At 33.5% G+C, this 19,036-nt stretch overlaps 1 protein-coding gene across 1 annotated transcript in view; it reads right to left on the reverse strand.

Annotated features, from left to right (window-relative positions):
- The window catches only part of LOC143055176 (solute carrier organic anion transporter family member 3A1-like), a 29,832-nt gene extending 14,185 nt beyond the window's left edge, over window positions 1-15,647 (reverse strand). The window contains exons 1-9 of the mRNA XM_076228315.1: window positions 15,533-15,647; window positions 14,281-14,586; window positions 12,074-12,432; window positions 11,116-11,202; window positions 9,793-9,984; window positions 8,568-8,732; window positions 6,215-6,401; window positions 5,545-5,656; window positions 3,671-3,825 (exon numbers count right to left, since the gene is read on the reverse strand). Of these exons, the coding sequence (XP_076084430.1) occupies window positions 3,671-3,825; window positions 5,545-5,656; window positions 6,215-6,401; window positions 8,568-8,732; window positions 9,793-9,984; window positions 11,116-11,202; window positions 12,074-12,432; window positions 14,281-14,573 (1,550 nt within the window). The 5' untranslated portion in view covers window positions 14,574-14,586; window positions 15,533-15,647. The remainder of the gene's footprint in view (window positions 1-3,670; window positions 3,826-5,544; window positions 5,657-6,214; window positions 6,402-8,567; window positions 8,733-9,792; window positions 9,985-11,115; window positions 11,203-12,073; window positions 12,433-14,280; window positions 14,587-15,532) is intronic.
- Window positions 15,648-19,036: the final 3,389 nt, after the last annotated feature.

Here is a 19,036-nt window from a genome sequence, read left to right on the forward strand (position 1 = left end):
ACTGTCAATTGTTCTTGAACAATTGAGAGGTCTTTCCTTTTGTAATGTAAAATACACGTTCCAACAGACGTAGAATGTATTGAAAAGGTCAAGGTCAACCTTAAAAAGCTCAAAAACACACTAAAAATGCTTTATATAAGGTTAAAAACACTAAATTCGCTATCTGGGACATGACCTTGACCTTTGACCTTTGACCTTTGTCAAGGTCATTAGTCCCCAATGCCATTACTGAAGACCCCAAGGGTCTAGGACCTTTGGTTATATAGTAAAAGCTGATTTTGTCTTTTCAGAAACCTAAAACAGGGGTTATGCCCCTTATAGAAAGGTCAAATCTCTTTGGTCAAAATGTAACAAAGTTGCGCCATAATGACTCAAACATTTTCCACTATTTAAAACTTCTGTAAGTATAATGGTTTCTGAGATTATCCCATAACAAGGTGTTAGGTCAAAGGTCAAGGTCAACATACAAATTTGACCTTGAGGTTTTTTTCAAAGATACATGAATTGATGATGATTGGTGAAGATCCTAGGTCTCTACGACTTACGGTTTCTGAGTTTTGGTGGTCCACCGACACCGGTTAATTTTCATAGGGGCATAACCCTACCAATGAGTCGTTGAATCTTTTCGATCCAAATGTAACGAAGAACCGGGGTCTGGTCCTGAACAAATTTCACCCTTTGTTTTTTTTCTACCTATTACGGTTACGGTGTTGGAACGATAACAAGGTTTTTTGGTTTCGGAGGGATTACTCTGAACCGACAAAATATTTCAACTAATAGGGTGAGTTCTGTATAGATATTCATGACACCGATACAAAGTGTGGACAAGAAAGCGACACGTCTTACGGTTACGGAGGCTAACTGCGTCAAAGTTTGGCGGAAGAATAATAATAATAATAATAATAAACAGAAGAAATACAGTAAGGTCTTTCCCTTTTGTAAAAGGAAAGACCTTAATTAAACTGTCAATTGTTCTTGAACAATTGAGAGGTCTTTCCTTTTTGTAATGTAAAATACATGTTCCTACAGACGTAGAATGTATTGAAAAGGTCAAGGTCAACCTTAAAAAGCTCGAAAACACACTAAAAATCCATTATATAAGGTTAAAAACACTAAATTCGCTATCTGGGACATGACCTTGACCTTTGACCTTTTGACCTTTGTCAAGGTCATTGGTCCCCAATGCCATTACTGAAGACCCCAAGGGTCTAGGACCTTTGGTTATATAGTAAAAGCTGATTTTGTCTTTTCAGAAACCTAAAACAGGGGTTATGCCCCTTATAGAAAGGTCAAATCTATTTGGTCAAAATGTAACAAAGTTGCGCCATAATGACCCAAACATTTTCCACTATTTAAAACTTATGTAAGTATAATGGTTTCTGAGATAATCCCATAACAAGGTGTTAGGTCAAAGGTCAAGGTCAGCATACAAATTTGACCTTGAGATATTTTTCAAAGATACATGAATTGATGATGATTGGTGAAGATCCTAGGTGTCTACGACTTACGGTTTCTGAGTTTTGGTGGCCAACCGACACCGGTTAATTTTCATAGGGGCATAACCCTACCAATGAGTCGTTGAATCTTTTCGATCCAAATGTAACGAAGAACCGGGGTCTGGTCCTGAACAAATTTCACCCTTCGTTTTTTTCCTACCTATTACGGTTACGGTGTTGGAACGATAACAAGGTTTTTGGGTTTCGGAGGGATTACTCCGAACCGACAAAATATTTCGACTCACAGGGTGAGTTCCAGATAGGTATTCATGACACCTATACAAAGTGTGAATATGAAAGCGACACGTCTTACGGTTAACGCGGCTAAATTTGTCAAAGTTTAACGGAAGAATAATAATAATAATTAAAATGTCAATTGTTCTTGAACAATTGAGAGGTCTTTCCTTTTCGAAATGTAAAGTACATGTTCCAATATGCGTAGAATGCATTGAAAAGCTCTCAAACACACATAAAACCGTTAAAAAATTACAAAAAACAATAAATTCGATAATTTGGACATGACCTTGACTTTTGACCTTGTGACCTTTGTGAAGGTCATTGGTCCAGAATGTCATTGTAAAAGACCCCATGGGTCTAGGACTTTTCGTTCAAGAGTTAAAGCTAATTTTACCTTTTCAGAAACTGTTAACGGCGGTTATGCCCCTTAAGAATATGTCAAATCCTTTCAGTCAAACTGTAAAAAAGTTGTGCCTCAGTCACCTTAACATTTTTCACTGTTTACTATTTCTGTAAGATTAACCGTTTTTGAGATATCGACTAAAAAGTTGAAAGGTCAAAGGTCAAGGTCAACCTTAAAAACATTTAAAACACACTAAAAATCCTTCAAATAAGGTCAAAAACACATAATTCGCTATCTGGGACATGACCTTGACCTTTGACCTTGTGACCTTTGTCAAGGTCATTAGTCCCCAATGTCATTGGTGAAGACCCCACGGGTCTAGGACCTTTGGTTATATAGTAAAAGCTGATTTTGTCTTTTCAGAAACCTAAATCAGGGGTTATGCCCCTTACAGAAAGGTCAAATCTCTTCGGTCAAAATGTAACAAAGTTGCGCCATAATGACCCAAACATTTTCCACTATTTAAAACTTCTGTAAGTATAATGGTTTCTGAGATTATCCCATAACAAGGTGTTAGGTCAAAGGTCAAGGTCAACATACACATTTGACCTTGAGGTATTTTTCAAAGTCACATGAATTGATGATGAATGGTGAAGATCCTAGGTGTCTACGACTTACGGTTTCTGAGTTTTGGTGGTCAACCGACACCGGTTAATTTTCATAGGGGCATAACCCTACCAATGAGTCGTTGAATCCTTTCGATCCAAATGTAACGAAGAACCGGGGTCTGGTCCTGAACAAATTTCACCCTTCGCTTTTTTTCTACCTCTTACGGTTACGGTGTTGGAACGATAACAAGGTTTTTTGGTTTCGGAGGGATTACTCCGAACCGACAAAATATTTCGACTCACAGGGTGAGTTTCGGATAGGTATTCATGACACCGATACAAAGTGTGAACATGAAAGCGACACGTCTTACGGTTAACGCGGATAAATTTGTCAAAGTTTGGCGGAAGAATAATAATAATAATAAACAGAAGAAATACAGTAAGGTCTTTCCCTTTAGAAAAAGGAAAGACCTTAATAAACAGAAGAAATACAGTAAGGTCTTTCCCTTTTGTAAAAGGAAAGACCTTAATAATAAACAGAAGAAATACAGTAAGGTCTTTCCCTTTTGTAAAAGGAAAGACCTTAATAATCTTAATATTTGAAATTTATTGCATTATGGGTAATTTCGGATCTTGTAGATAGAATGGGTAATGGTGTATGGTGTAATGTGTAAGGTGTATGGTGTAATGGTGTATGGTGTATGATGTTATGGTGTATGGTGTATGGTGTAAGTGGGAAGTTTACACCATCCAAGGACTGTACTACTGCAGTTACGAATATTATAAGATCAATTGCATAACTTGTCAGTACTTTAGATTTTTAATGCATCATAACTTTGTATTTGACTTGGATTTCCAACTGCAATGCAAGTAAGTTATGAATCATGCGCCTATGATGAATCTTATGTAAATGACAAAACTCGCAAATTATGACCCTATTATCTTTGACTTTGTTCTTGCACAAAAATATTAGACATAATGCTCACCGTAAAATAATAAGAGAGACTGGAATGACTCCCATAGTTCCCACAAATGTGAGTAACACTGCCACAGCTACGTATGGTATCAAATATGGACAGTTACTCTGACATATACCAATTGATACTGTACCATTGGCTGCCTCACTACAGTTGCTATATATCTGCATAAAACGAATTTACATGTTCATGTTGATAATGAAAAATGGTGAATATTATCATATGATTAACTCTAATACGGTAATCTACAATATGCAGCAGTCCGTCTATTTATTTGTTTTTTTGTGTTCACATATCGATGTAAATGTCGATGTATTTCTGAGAATCAGCCTCTATTTATCTTTATTAGGTAATAATCGGGAGTGTATTTGTTAGAAAATGTGGTATGAGTGTCACTGAGACAACTCTCCATCCACTCTTGAATTTAAAAGTTATAAAAAAATATTCTCTGCAGTCATGACTGTAACGTGGTACATTGCTAGAATCGAATGAAAACAAAATTGAACAATTTTAACACTCATTATACTACTAAATACGAATTAGCACGAGTACAGGTACGCATTGGACACAATTAGCTTTTTACACTCGTTGGTAGCGTTAGTTGAAAAGATTTCATTCGTATAAACGTATTAGACATCAACAACATACACCAGTACGACATACTCACCTACTGCTACAAAATGTAGAGTTGGTTAAAAGTATTATATAGACAAATGAACAAATAGAATTTGTGGAAGAACTTTACCTATTTCTTTTTGAACAGGGATAAGGTATTTCTTTATTTTTCCATTGTGAAAACCTAGATAGTTGTAAAAGATGCGAAATATACCAAAGGGACAGTCGAACTCACAAAACGAAAAAAATGGACACCACAATAGCAAACATGAAAAAAGACTAAAACCAAATAGTATATATTATAAACACTACATATATAACCAGTAGTAATGTATGAACGTATAAAAGAGTGGCGAAAGATACTAGAGGGACAATCAAATTCATAAATCGAAAACAAACTAACAACGCCATGGCTGAAAAAGAAAAACAAAAAAAAAAACCAGAGAGACAGACAGACAGACAGACAGACAGACAGACAGACAGACAAATTATACTACACAAGACAAAACATAGAAAACTAAAGACTACGCAACACGAACTCCATCAAAAACTGGGGGTGATCTCAGCTGCTCTGGAAGGGTAAGCAGATCCTGATCCAATAAAATACAAATAACGCCTTTAATGTGTGAATGTTATCATGGTAAATATTATTAGTTACATAGTGTGCTAGTGACCTAATACGGTATATATGGGGTCAGTAAATTCCATGTGGGGTGAGAGCGAAAGGAATTTACTGACCCCGTATATACCGTATTACTTCACTAGCACACTATGTAACGAATTTATCTTACCGACTATCTTTACGTGTAAAATTTAGACCAGTGACCTATCAAAATGAGCAAGTCTTCAATACAGTTAGCATTAACATGATTAACTCCATTGATCCTACAAAAACAGATGCCAACAATGACAACTTGTTAAATTTAAATGTGTTTTATGAATTTATTTCAATCTTAATCATCAATTTCTTCGTCTGTTGAAACCTTTAAGATTTTTTCTCAGTACTGTTTTGTTTTTCTAAAGGGACGTAACACCACTACTAACCGTGTATGAAATAAGTCCCGCCTCCCTACTACCTTATATGGAATATAAAGGGACGTAACTCCACTACTAACCGTGTATGAAATAAGCTCCGCCTCCCTACTAGCCTAATATCAAATATACACGGTGTCCACGAGGTCGCTTTTAACCAATTGCATTCCTAGAAATTTATAGGAGGTAATATAAAATGCAATGCCATGCAAGTCTTCTTTATGTTTGTCACTTACATTAGAAATCATAGTCGTACATCCAGCATGACACGGTGAATAAAACGTTCTCCCAACCCCATCACACACTGCCATAAACTGTACACCTTCACATTGACAACTTTGTGATGAACTATAAGTAAGAAAATATGTGCTCATTGTTACAATACAAACATCAAAATATAACATAAGTAGCTGTGGTAGAACTTCGTATGAATGCTAGTAAGACGAAAAGTGACATAAAAGGAAAGGTGTATCTCTTTAGTATCTTTGAGGACATAATTTATATCGTTTTCGTCAATAATTCACTCATTTCAATTTTAAAACTCATTACTTTATCAAACTATATCAATCTATGTTTGATGTTTTGACCCATTATTCTGTGTTCTGTGAATACCAGTTGCCTCGGTGGCTGAGTGGCATAAGTAGTGAGTACTGTAATCACTAGCCAGTTCGAACCCAACTTGTGCGAATGCACTGGACTCTAGTCTTATTTGACTTGGATTGTCAGTTTTCATTTCGAAGGTCGGTGATTTTCTCCGGGAGTTCCGGCAACCTCCACCAATAAAAACTGATCGTCACCAGATAGCCTAAAAGCGGTGCTTAAAAGTGGCGTTAAATCACAAAAAAATAATCAAATCAAATCAATCTATAAACCCCATATAGACTCTCCTTAAAAGCTTTATCTTACCTGTTGTCTTTACCAATGATATCAGGATTCTCACAACCAAATATAAAGTTCAGTGAGTTGAGTGACGTACATATTGCCGCAATAAGCAGACACATTTTGATACAGCCTTGTCTGCCCAGCTTAAGTCGTGACGTCAGATAACCTCCAAGAAAAGTACCTAGTGTTGCTGTCACTAACTTTTCAGCACCTGTTTAAAACATATAGATATAAGAAGATGTGTTATGAGTGCCAATGTTACAACTCTCCATCCAATTCACAATTTGTAAAAGTAAACCGTTATAGGTGAAAGTATGGCTTCCAACACGGAGACTTTAACAAAATAAGTTTCACTGAAATTAAGTCAGATTATTTGAAACAAATCAACAAAAACCTTTTATTTAGACACGTGTTTTTTTCTGACTGATATCCTTTGTATTTATAAGATGAAAAAATACTTAATAAAATATTATACACTGGAAACTGTATTCATATGTGTTTTCTGAGCATTGTGAAAAGAGGTAGTCTCTATCAGATAATACATAAAAGATGTTAAACGTAAATCATATCTGACAGACCTAACAGGAGTGTCGTTATATATTGATATATATGATTATTAATATACAGATCCCAGTTATACACGTTGCTTTTGCAATGATTTATTTTTTTGTTTTTCGTTATATCATCAATATTTATATATTATAATAAAGGAACCATGTATATGATATACCTTACGGAGAATACAAGCTAGCACAATCTACATGAATGTATATGAATTAAAATTAGAATTGACATGCAGATTGCAAAGTGATGAAAGGAAAAAAAGCAAATTTTGCTAGAAAGAACTTAAATGTGTTTGATAACAAGGAAACAAAAATATGTACTACATTAAACGAATTCAGAACTTTGAAACTACTTTTTGTAAATACACAACATCTTTCCAATTAAAACCAAAATTAAATACACAGGCAAAATTTACTCACATGAATTTCACATGAATCTCACATGAAATTCACATGAAAAATTTCACGTGAGATTCACCTCAATCGAGCTTATACATGAAACTCACGTGAAAATTTTCATGTGAATTTCACGTGAATTGAGATTCACATGAATCTGATGTGAAATTTTTCACATGAATTTCACGTGAAATTTACAACAAAATTTTTTAATATTTTTCATGATTTTGATTAAATTAAAAAATTTAGATGTTATTTGAAATACTCTATTTTAAAAATTCATGTGAATTTCACATGAAAAAATATACGTGATTTTCATCTGAAATTCACATGAGTTTCACATGAGATTCACATGAAACTCACAAAAACTGATTTCATGTGAGTTTCACGTATAAGCTCGTTTGAGGTGAAATTCATGTGAATTTCACGTCAGATTCACATGAATTAAATTTCACGTGAAATTGATGTGAGTGAAATTTGCCTGTGTAGTCGTCATGGAAATCATAGGCAAATGAATGTTTGGAAAATGTATAGACATTCATTTTCGCTGATCAAGTACAATTTTTTTCAGAGGCAATCTATAGCCCAACTACGGGTGCGGGATTTTTCTCAATGTGTTGAAGTCCCATGGGTGGCCTTAAGCTGTTTTCTGCTCTTTAATCGGGTTGTTTGCTCTTTGACACATCCTCCGTTCCATTTTTTAATTGTATAATGGTATTGCAAACTGCCATTGAAATATCTCATATTTTTTTCATTTGCAATCAGCCTTTTCAGGAACCTCTTGTTCAGTGATTGTCGTTTGTTGATGTTGGTCATAAGTGTTTCTCGTTTCTTGTTTTTATATAGATAAGACCGTTTATATTCCTGCGTGAATGCTTTTACACTAGTCATTTTGGGGTCATTTACATCTTGCTGTTCGGTGTGAGCCAAGGCTCTGGTTTGAAAGCCGTACTTATAATAATGGTTTATTTTATACACATTGTGACTTGGATGGAGAGTTGTCCCATTGGCACTCATACCACATCTTCTTATATGAATTTCAGTCGTGTAATCCATGGAGAGCAGGAGGACGCTTACATTTTCGTACGACCTTCTCTCATGTTTTGTATGTTTCCTTGATTTTTCTTCTTAATCGCTTTATGACTCGAAATTGTTGCTTTTATTTAACAGATCAAAGCCTACCAAGTTGGGATTAATTTAAAGACAACTAAAATTAAAAAAAAAAACGTTACAACTACATCGGATGGTTATCCCTTGTTAAGCATGATAATAACCAATAAGAACGTTTTGCTGTGCCCTTTTAAAAATCCTTACCGAGAATGCATTCGTGAACGTCGACTTATTCAATACCTAACTAATATAATGTTTGCCTTCCATGTTGGGATATTAAATTGATTTTCTGTGTATTTAGTACCTACCTAATATAATATTGGCCTTCCATGTTGGTATATTAAATTGATTTTCTGTATATTTCGGACCAAAGGACAATCCTCCAATCACACCAAACAGTTTAAACAATAAAGCTAATATAGTCAAACTGTACACGGGTTTTCGTAGAATTCTAAATAAAGCTATTGGAATATCTATAAAAGAAACAAAATGAAAAATGTCATTTGGCCACGAGCATCACTGAAGAGACATGTATTGTCGAAATGCGCATCTGGTGCAAGAAAATTGGTACCGTTAATTTTATTACAACAAATGGATTGACTTGCATGCATTACAGGAGATGCTTACCCTGACTAAATAAAAATATTTCAGTCACGTTTTTAACTTATCTGTCACAAGTTAGGAGCCTGTTATAATGGTTTTCTTTATTTGCTTTCTGACATAATTATTTTGGTTATTGTGTTAAGCAAAATTAATATTCGGTTGTTCGTTTCGTTATTTTGTTTAATGTTTAACATAGGGTCTTTTATAGCTTACTTTACGATATGATTTGAATGTATATAGTTGTTTTCATAATATATAAAATGCAATGATTTTGGCAGAGGAGTTATGAACCAAAAATTGGTTAAATTATTCCTATCGAATATTCCAGGAATAAAGTATACCCTATAGGGACCACAGTTCTTCATCGATGGTCTACTTAATGCCATGGTCTGCTTACATTTACGAACCCTTGCAACAACTCTTCGGGGGGGTCTGTTTGTATAGCCCGTTGAAATGTAATTTGTCTGTTCTTGTCCAACATAAACTCATTTTTCAGAGAAAGTCTACCTCCAGGTTAACGACCCCTACATTGCTGATCAGGAATCTGATGTTTAGTGGTTGTCGTGTGTTTATATGGTTCATAAGTGTTTCTCGTTTCTTCTTTTTATATAGATTAGACCGTTGGTTTCCCCGTTTGAATGGTTTTACACTAGTAATTTTGGGCCCTTTTAGCTTGCTGTTCGGTGTGAGTCAACGCTCCGTGTTGAAAACCGTACTTTGACATATAATGGTTTACTTTTATAAACTGTGACTTGGATAGAGTGTTGTCTCATTCGCAATCATACCACATCTTCATATATCTACATACCTATTGTTTTCTTTTTTAATGTGTTCTCGTCGTGAAAATACATGCTATATTATTGTTGAACGATCAATTGATCAATTTATCTGTTTGTATAAATAACAAATTAACAAGCTTAATTTTCTAACCTTTCAAAAAAGAAAAACAGGAACTTTCGCCATCATGTTCTTGCTTCTCGTCCACTGCATTATCAGCTGGTTCAATATGTTTTGGACAGAAAAAGAGAGGTAAGCCTGATGCAATTCCGAGGACTCCAAACAGAAGAAAGCCAATCCACCATGCGCCAATCCACCGCGGATCTGTAGGTTCCATTGTAGTTTCTATTAAAATAAAATCGTATTATCAAATTCTTTTTGTTTCATTTTGAGTAAAACTGTATTTAAAACCAGGCTTAGGCCTCTTTTTCTGAAAATATCTGTACAAAGTTAGGAAAATGACTATGTATTCCCATTCGCTCTATTAGTTGATTTAATCATGTTAATCTAACGTTTGATATTGTATAAGGTTTGATGGATTTCCGCCTCGATCTTTTCAATTTACCATGGAGTTCTTTAGTTTTGAGATATTTTTCAAATAAGGGCATTTGTATGGAGATGGAAATCGAACAAAACCATGAAAATAAAAGCAAATATTTATAATAAGAATCAGTTTGCATGATACTTTACACTGCTACTTTTGCACATATACTTTTCGGAAACGGTACAAAAATGTTGTATTGCTTGGTACTTAAATACAAATACAAAATATTACACCGTTTGAATACCATAATTTCACAGTACTACAATTATACTGCACATTTAAGAGCTGTGTAGTAATAATACGGTATGATAAATTTTGAAATTGAAATATCTGAAAAGCACTGGACTGTATGCATATTGTATGTTTTATTTCATATTTGTTGTGTCAAATGAGGTATGGGCCGGTTATGGCCTCAAATTTCAAGTTCATCTGACGAAAGATTTTGGACACTTTTTAAACACTTAAGTGTCTATTTCGGTTGATTCAATTAGTTTATGAGAAAGATTTTTACTGATTTAGTCATTTAAAACGCTCTGATTCAAGCTAAACTATGAAAAATATATCAAATATGCCAAAAAATGTCACTTTTCGATGTTTTTGGTCAAAAATGAAAGTTACTGCATCCGTGTTCACCATCAACCGCTATATATGTTATGTATTATCATTATTAATACTAAAAATAAACACAAATGCGGCCACTTTCATTTAAGACGGAAACGGTCAAAAATTTAACTAAAATGCTAAAATTGTGAAGATTTCAGTAATTTAGCATGAATTCTAAGAAAGGAATTGATCTATAAATCAGAAATGAATCTGCATCTGAATGATAGACATGCAACAATTTCAACTTTCCTCTTGAATAGTAGAAATCGTAAATTCAAGGATGAAATAAAATGCAAAATACAGTATAAACTGAAACTGTATCTAATTACCTTTTAAATCAACTGGTATTTTGCCAAACACTCCACCTAAGGTAATGGCTAGAAATGGTCCGAACAGAGCCATTGTGCTGGATATCCCTGTAATACATTTCAATACCTATAATTCGTATATGATTTCATTTGCATTTAGACAAATATTCAAATTGGATTGGTCAGTTAAAAAAGCTGTCTTCAAAAGACCATACATGTATGTTGGTGTGTAAACCTTGTGTCGGTTTCAATGTGATATATTCATGCGCGAGATAAATATCGAAATCAATGTGATGCTGGGTTCCACGATAGGTCAAAGTTAAACAGAAGACAAATCAAATATTTTAATTTAGGATTAAAATTATTTTAATTTAGGATTAAAATATTAAACGTATTTTTTTGGCTGGGATATTTAAAATGTTTACGACCGTTTGTCTCAAGTTTGTATGCATAGTCTTAAAACTATTGTTATTCCGCTATATTTGTACGTGTCTGAAAGTGGCTGGATGGAAATGGTTTAATTTGTCACTGCAGCTGCCTAATCAGGTGTTAACCTCTTCAAAACTTGTTGTTTTTATAAGATACGTAAGCTTACTAGATGTAAAGGGGGAGATTCAAATGAAATCTCATAAAACATAATAAACCCCTCCGCATGTTTGCATCTGTCCCAAATCAGGAGCCTCTGGTCTTCGTTAGTCTTGTATGGGTTTCTTTTTTAATTTAGTTCATTAAAATGTTTTGGGGTATAGTATGACTCCAGTTTTACTGAACTAGTTCACATTTGTGTTTAGGGGGTACTTGAAGTCCGCCTTAATTCGGGTGTGGGATTTTCACGCTGTGTCGGAAGTCCAATGGTAGTCTTTAATCGTTTAACTTCAATAATTGTATCTGATTTGTATGCTATTAATGGACCCTGTAATTTGGAACAAAAATAAAATATTCTTTTCTAGCCTGCATAAACTAATACTGTGTATCCTACCCAAATAAAATCCGGTCCTAGTTTTATCAGGCACATTACTGTCAATGTAAAATGTTCCTAGGGAACTTCTAGGGGCTTTTCCAAAACCTTGTACCCCCATAAAAATACACAGAAGTATAAATGCAATTTTCATTCTATAAACAGATCCGGAAGAGTTTTCGTGTCCTTCTGTCATACAGTCTAGGGTTGCATTTCGGTTTATAACACATAACAAGTTAGAAGTTGTGTTTCTTTGTGATATAGAGTTGTCGTTATCATTTGGTATCCCATGGTCCGATAAAAATCTTAGGAAACTTGTTGATACGCCAGACAGTCCATATATAATAGTAAATAATGACAGCACACGTGGTATGTGATATCTGCAAAAAATAAGGTAATATGTTTAACCACGCCACATGTAAGGTTTTTTTCACGTTTTTTTTACGTGCTACTTATGTTCTAGTTTCACATTAAAGTAAACACCTGTCCATTTGAAACAGTACTTCTGTATCCCTATTATTGACATGTTTACCTATTAAGTCTGGTTTTATTGTTCAAGCATCGTTGTTAATATAATGGAATTTGATGCGAGTGTCATACAAGTGAAAGGTTTAGCTAGCTTTAAAACTAGGTTTACTCCACCATTTATTATATTAAAAAATGCCTGTACCAAGTGATGAATATGTCAGTTGTTATCTATTCGTTTGATGTGTTTGAGCTTTTTTCATTTGATTAGGGACTTTCCTTTTGGAATTTTCTTCGGAGTTTAGATTATTTGTGATTTTACTTTTTATGTATGTGAAACATTTCAGTGTTTTAAAATTTTCTGACATTCTTGGTTCAAGAAGAAATCATCGGAGTCGTGTCGTGTCGATAAAATTACGATGGCTAAATTCAATATTCGTGTCCATTATTAAAGTAAGAATTATATACGATTCAGAATTCGATTAATGTATGTTAACACCGTGTATCATCGTACAGCGGATATAGGTACTAACCAAGCGGGCGTGAGCAATATTGACCTTACACGGTAACGAAAATCTTTGTTTTGTTCACATAATATCAATGTGTACTTCAATCTAAACATAATTGTTGTTTTAAGAAATTATTTGGTCGTAGGTTGATGATTAGAGATGTCTCATTATTTTCCCAAAACAAGAACGATTACTGAAAACATGTGCAAATACTTGTCAAAGAAGTTGACGCTCGTCTCATCTGATATAATTCTATATTAATTGCAACTCTTTTTCTGATAGAAGGCCACTGTGTGTGTGTAATAAGTATAGCTGTTTCAATAATTGCCATTGAAATCTTTAATACATATGTTATTTCTCGATATTTTATTCCGAAAGAAGCGTTGTGTACGGTGTTTAGCTGACCACATAAATCCTTCTGTACGGTGCATAGTTAAGTTGTTGTACACATTACACAAAAACTTTATTTTCATTTTCGTTTATTACCCAAAAAGTTTCAAGGAATGGGTATTTACAGGGAGGTTTATGGTTGGTAACTATTACTTTTGCCTTATATTAGCTTTCTTTCAGATAAAACAAGTAAATGTCTCGACAACTGTATCGAAATTGAAAGTTGGTGTTAATATTCACAACTATTTGCGCATGTACAAGTTAATTGTTCTTATTAGAATATCAAAGTTGTTTTATAAATAGGGAAAAAAATGATGCCAACATTATTTGGGAGCAGGATTTCAAATGTTGAGAAATGTACATTGAATATTGATAAAGCAAAACAAAGATTTTCATTACCGTGTCAGTTCAAAATCGACCATGCCCGCTTGGTTAGTACCTATAACCGCTGTACTGATGATACACGGTGGTTAATGCGATGTCGCTTTGTTCATTTGTTTTATTATAGAACGTTGTGGTGCTTTGTTGTGATAAGAACTTTTTGTTGGTTCGAAATCCTATTAACATTGGAATGTTATTGATTGATTTAACCTGTAAATTTATTAATTTAAATGCAAATTTGGATGAAAATTTTCAGTACGTGTCCTATAGACTAACATGAATAACTATTTGTTAGAGTCATCATGAGTTTGTTTCGTGTTGGTTTAATCAAATGTGTGTCCTTTGTTTTGTGCCTCCTGTTTCATCAAAGAACGTCAATTGTCGATTGTATCTGGTGCAGTATATTTTTTGGTCATTAATGGCATTATAGTAATTAGATTAGTTTGAGATTTTTTGGTAAAGGAAACTATATCTTAAAGGTACCTGATTCCAAAATGGCTGACGAATAGAACAGTTACAGTAAAACCAATATCGTTACAACTGAGTATAAATCCACTCTGTGAACTCGATAAATCAAACTGTCTCTCTAGTGTGGTGATCTGTGATGATATATAGACAGTCAGAGCATTGGTCATTAGAACAGTTAGTCCATATATCACAGAATAAACAGTAATATTGTGGCATTTCTGAAGACACGTCTGTTGTCCATATATATCTTCATTATTTGTTTTATTGTTTGTTGCACTGTAGTTTTCTTCTGTGATACTTTTAGCCATTGTTCTCTGGTTCCTTAAAATAAATAAGCAGTTTGAAATAGGAAAAACAAGAATGTGTTCAAAGTACGCGGATGCCCCACTCGCACTATCCTTTTCCATGTTTCATGGACCGTGAGATTGGGAAATAATCTAATTTGGCATTAAAATTAGAAAGATTATACTATAGAGAACATATGTACTAAGTTTCAAATTGATTGGACTTCAATTTCATCAAAAACTACCTTGACCAAAAACTTTAACCTGAAACTCCCACTTTTATTTTCTATGTTCCGTGGACTGTGAAATTGGAGTCAAAAGTCTAATTTGGCTTTACAATTAGAAAGATCATATCATGAGCAAGACGTGTACTAAGTTTCAAGTTGATTGGACTTCAGCTTAATCAAAAACTACCTTGACCAAAAACTTTAACCTGAACGGACGCACAGACGAACGGACGGACGAACGGACGAACGAACGGAGCCACAGACCAGAAAACATAATGCATCTCTACTATCGTAGGAGGGCACAACTAATAAAGAGATGTGGTATGCTTGTCCATGAGAAGACTGTCTATCAGAACCTAGGTCATATACAACTACCAGTGTAGGACATAAGACTGTAACAATGAGCATACCACATACAGTATAATCTGCTTTAAAAAAAAAGGACATGGCAAAATGTGAAGTAACTCAAACGATTAAAAACAACATTAAGATTTATGACATACAATCACCAAACACAAATATTGAAAGGCAGCAGCCCCAGCATTCGTTGGGTTATAGGATCATAAGTTCGGACAGACACATTAGGAAGCTAAAATATTTTAATAATTACTAATAACGTGTAAACAAAATTCAATTAAGCAGTTCTATTTAAGGCCTATCTTATCAAACTTATCTAAATATAAAAAATGGTAATTATACAGAAAATATTGTTTTAAATTAAAAACAAAATTGTTTTAAGTGTTTTCGGTTACTTACAGACGTAGAAAGGTTGATTACAGCTGCACACAAACTCCCATTTGAAAAAAAAAACCTCAACCAAGGACATGTCCTAAAAACATTTTACGTAAACGTTACAATATTACAACAGTACACATAACGTGATACAGTAGTTTTCTTTTGTGAGAAGCACCCAGGGGCATACTGTAGTAAAATCGTGTTTATAATATTATTAACACATTTTTATTTTTCATGTATGTAAGTTTTTGATATTTAAAGGAGATAAATTTCAATAAGTAAGACAAATTGTTAAGATTGTACATAATGTGTAAACAATTTTGAATGAATTTGCAGATCGCTATGACAACGCTTGAATATTAAACCGGATCTAACATTTTTACTAAAATTAAATTGGTCGTTTAATTTTCATAAAATTTTGACAAAATATTTACTTTGACCTAAAAAAAAAATATAAAAATTTCAAAAAAAGTTGAACCGATAACTTTCACGGGAAAATTTCATTGGATATATATATAGCAGTTTGACAAACACTAATTTTGATCATTGAGAAGCTTAATTTTTCCTTAAGTTAATATTAACAATAGAACGTAATTAAAACGTTTAGTTCATTTTATAGAGTTATCTGTAGTGTTAGGTACCATCTTGATAAGGACGTGTTTAACCGTTTTTTCCAATGCATGACATCGGTTACAGGATATTTAACGATTGTATTGTATAACCGTCCCTCCCTCTTTTCCTGTAACCACATAAATATATATTTTATAGCATGACATGATCTAATGTAAAAAACAAATACCACGTAGCCAAAGAAATAGATTTTTCCAATAACGTCAGACTTGGCACCATGTGTTCTTGAAGAAAAACGGAATTTTGATTTATATGAACTTGACTAAAAATGTGTCTAATAGGGTTTACGAAGAAGAAACAATGCACAAATCAAAAACGGAAAGATGTTGTATAAATCTATTTCAATATATTATGTCTGTTAGGTCCATTTCAAGGTCGGAAATTTTTTAAATAATTTTAAATTAAACTTAATTATTTCACAATAATTATAATATGTTTACTGCAGAGTATAAATATATCCGAAGACAAAGTTACTACTAATAAATAAGAACTCTTGACAAGGGTCGTTCTTTCACATCTGTTTGTAAAACGTCCTAACAATGTTTTATTCATAGGAACCATGGTTATACCATTTTGTAAGCTTTTAAAATTTATAGAAATGGTAAGCAATGGCGTAGGATTCTTTAATAAAATGTCATACAACTAACTGTTACAGAAGAGCCAACCATTATTTTTGTATCCGCGTGATGACTGGATAAAAACTGTCTTACGAAACATTGGCTTATATTCTGATGATTCAACTTGACCTGTTTACAACTTGACCTGTTTAGAACTTGACCCGTTTACAACTTGACCTGTTTACAACTTGACCTGTTTACAACTTGACCTGTTTAGAACTTGACCCGTTTACAACTTACCAGTGAAATGCAGTCAAAGGTATAACAAGTTTTAAATTTGAGAATGGAAATCGAGATTACATGTGTCAAAGAGACAACGACTCGACCAAAGAGTAGAAACATAACAACTGAAGGCCATCAATGGGTCTTCAAGGCAACGATCCCGCATCCGTCGGCGAGCTTCAGCTAGCACCTTTGTGTTTAGGGATTGTGCAATGATAACAATATATTTATGAATAAAAACAAAACAAAATGTATCATTATTGGAACAAAGTAAAAAAAAACACTTGTGGAGTAGTTGTAGCAGTCAGGTTTTGAATGGATATTAAAATTACAAAAGAGAGCTGCTATGATAATTCTAAAAACAGATCCTTTCGCTCTTTCTGAGCCCTTATTCAAACACGACAGTGGAACGTACGGAGAATAGAATATCATTATTCAAACACGACAGTGGAACGTACGAAGAATAGAATATCACAAGTTGATGATCATTTAACATGACATTTAAGTGTATCAAAATTAATGTCTTATGATCATATCTTACTACCAGTTTTCATTATGTTTAAGACAAAAATCTACACCGCTTGCGAAAAGCTGTTCAATAAAACCTCTTACTCTCTAAATGGAAAATAGAATTGTTCGAGATTTTTTTTATGCATTCTGGACTATCCTTGTGGAACAATTTGCCTACATATATATTATTACGAATTATTAAATTAAAAATGTTAATTCTTTTAAATACAAATTAATAAATCATTAATTTTATTGATATCAACCTATTAAGAAATATAAAATATTAATTATTTAATCATATTTATTTTTTCATTACCAGGGCCGTAACTACATGGAGGCAAATGAGGCAAATGCCTCATGTTGGAAATTTCAAAAAAAAAAGTTGTCTTCACATCAAATTGTTTTCTCGGCGAGTGTCTTGCAATAAGCAAGTTCTCTTCACTTTCTGATGTCGCCCCTGCATGTTTTTTTGTGATCCATGTTTCTAATTTACTTTAATTTTCAGTGTTGATGGTCTATTGTTTGTAGTTATGTGTCTTATCTGTATCCGGGTTTGTCTTTTGTTCATTTATTGTCCTACTTTATGACTATAGGCTAAATGTTGATTTTCATTTGTAAATTAAGTAATTTTGTTTTAAACTTGAGTTTTCTTATACCGAACGACCTTTTGTCTAATTTAAAAACTACATTTAATTATAAGAATATTTGAAATTAGATCTACGATGACGGGTGAACGGTTGTGTGGTTTGGCAATGTTGCATGTCCACCGATGGCCAGACATTCTGCGAGAAAATATTTTAAGAACATGTTAGAAGATACGATGCTACTGGACACAGAAAAATTCATGGAGAATTGAACTTAATATAAAAGAATACAAAACTCTTCAACTGGCTCTCTTTTTTGTATATAAAACTAGTTAGCTGACATGGGTTAAATTTTAGTGAGACCACCAATCTCCCGGTATCAAATCATTTGAAAAAAAAACAACAAATGTATTGCCATATGACCTTTTACATTGAAGGGTTAAACCTTGCATTAAGTCGTGTTCAGACCCTTTAATAGAAAATAAAGGAATTATGGATTAAACATGCTCGGGACTAAATCGACCACAAAGTCAATACATAGAAAAAATACAAATTATCAATGGTCAGGGTTTTTATTCCTGTTCTTCATCTTGATAGTCGTTGGAGGGTCTACAACAATGAAAGAATCATTAATACCATAAAACATGGTCAAGATGGTCCCTAGTGTCGACTTAAGCAGTACTTAAAGTATAATACTGAATTGTTTAAATTCATTCATAAAAAAAATTCACCAAAGTCTTAACACAATACAAGACAAGAACAGACAGCTCCGATATTAATGATTATGAGAATTACGATTTTTGCTTTATCCTACATATCGGTCTTTTGATGTTGTCCCTTAAACCTTCAAAAAGTCTTAAATTACATTGAATCTATATATTTGCTTTGAGACCAGAATATTGTCGAAAATAATAGTTCAAAATAAATTGCGTTTCAGATTAAGAAATAGTCCGGGAAACGCT

This window comes from Mytilus galloprovincialis, chromosome 12 (assembly GCF_965363235.1).
Source record: "Mytilus galloprovincialis chromosome 12, xbMytGall1.hap1.1, whole genome shotgun sequence".
Classification (NCBI taxonomy): domain Eukaryota; kingdom Metazoa; phylum Mollusca; class Bivalvia; order Mytilida; family Mytilidae; genus Mytilus; species Mytilus galloprovincialis.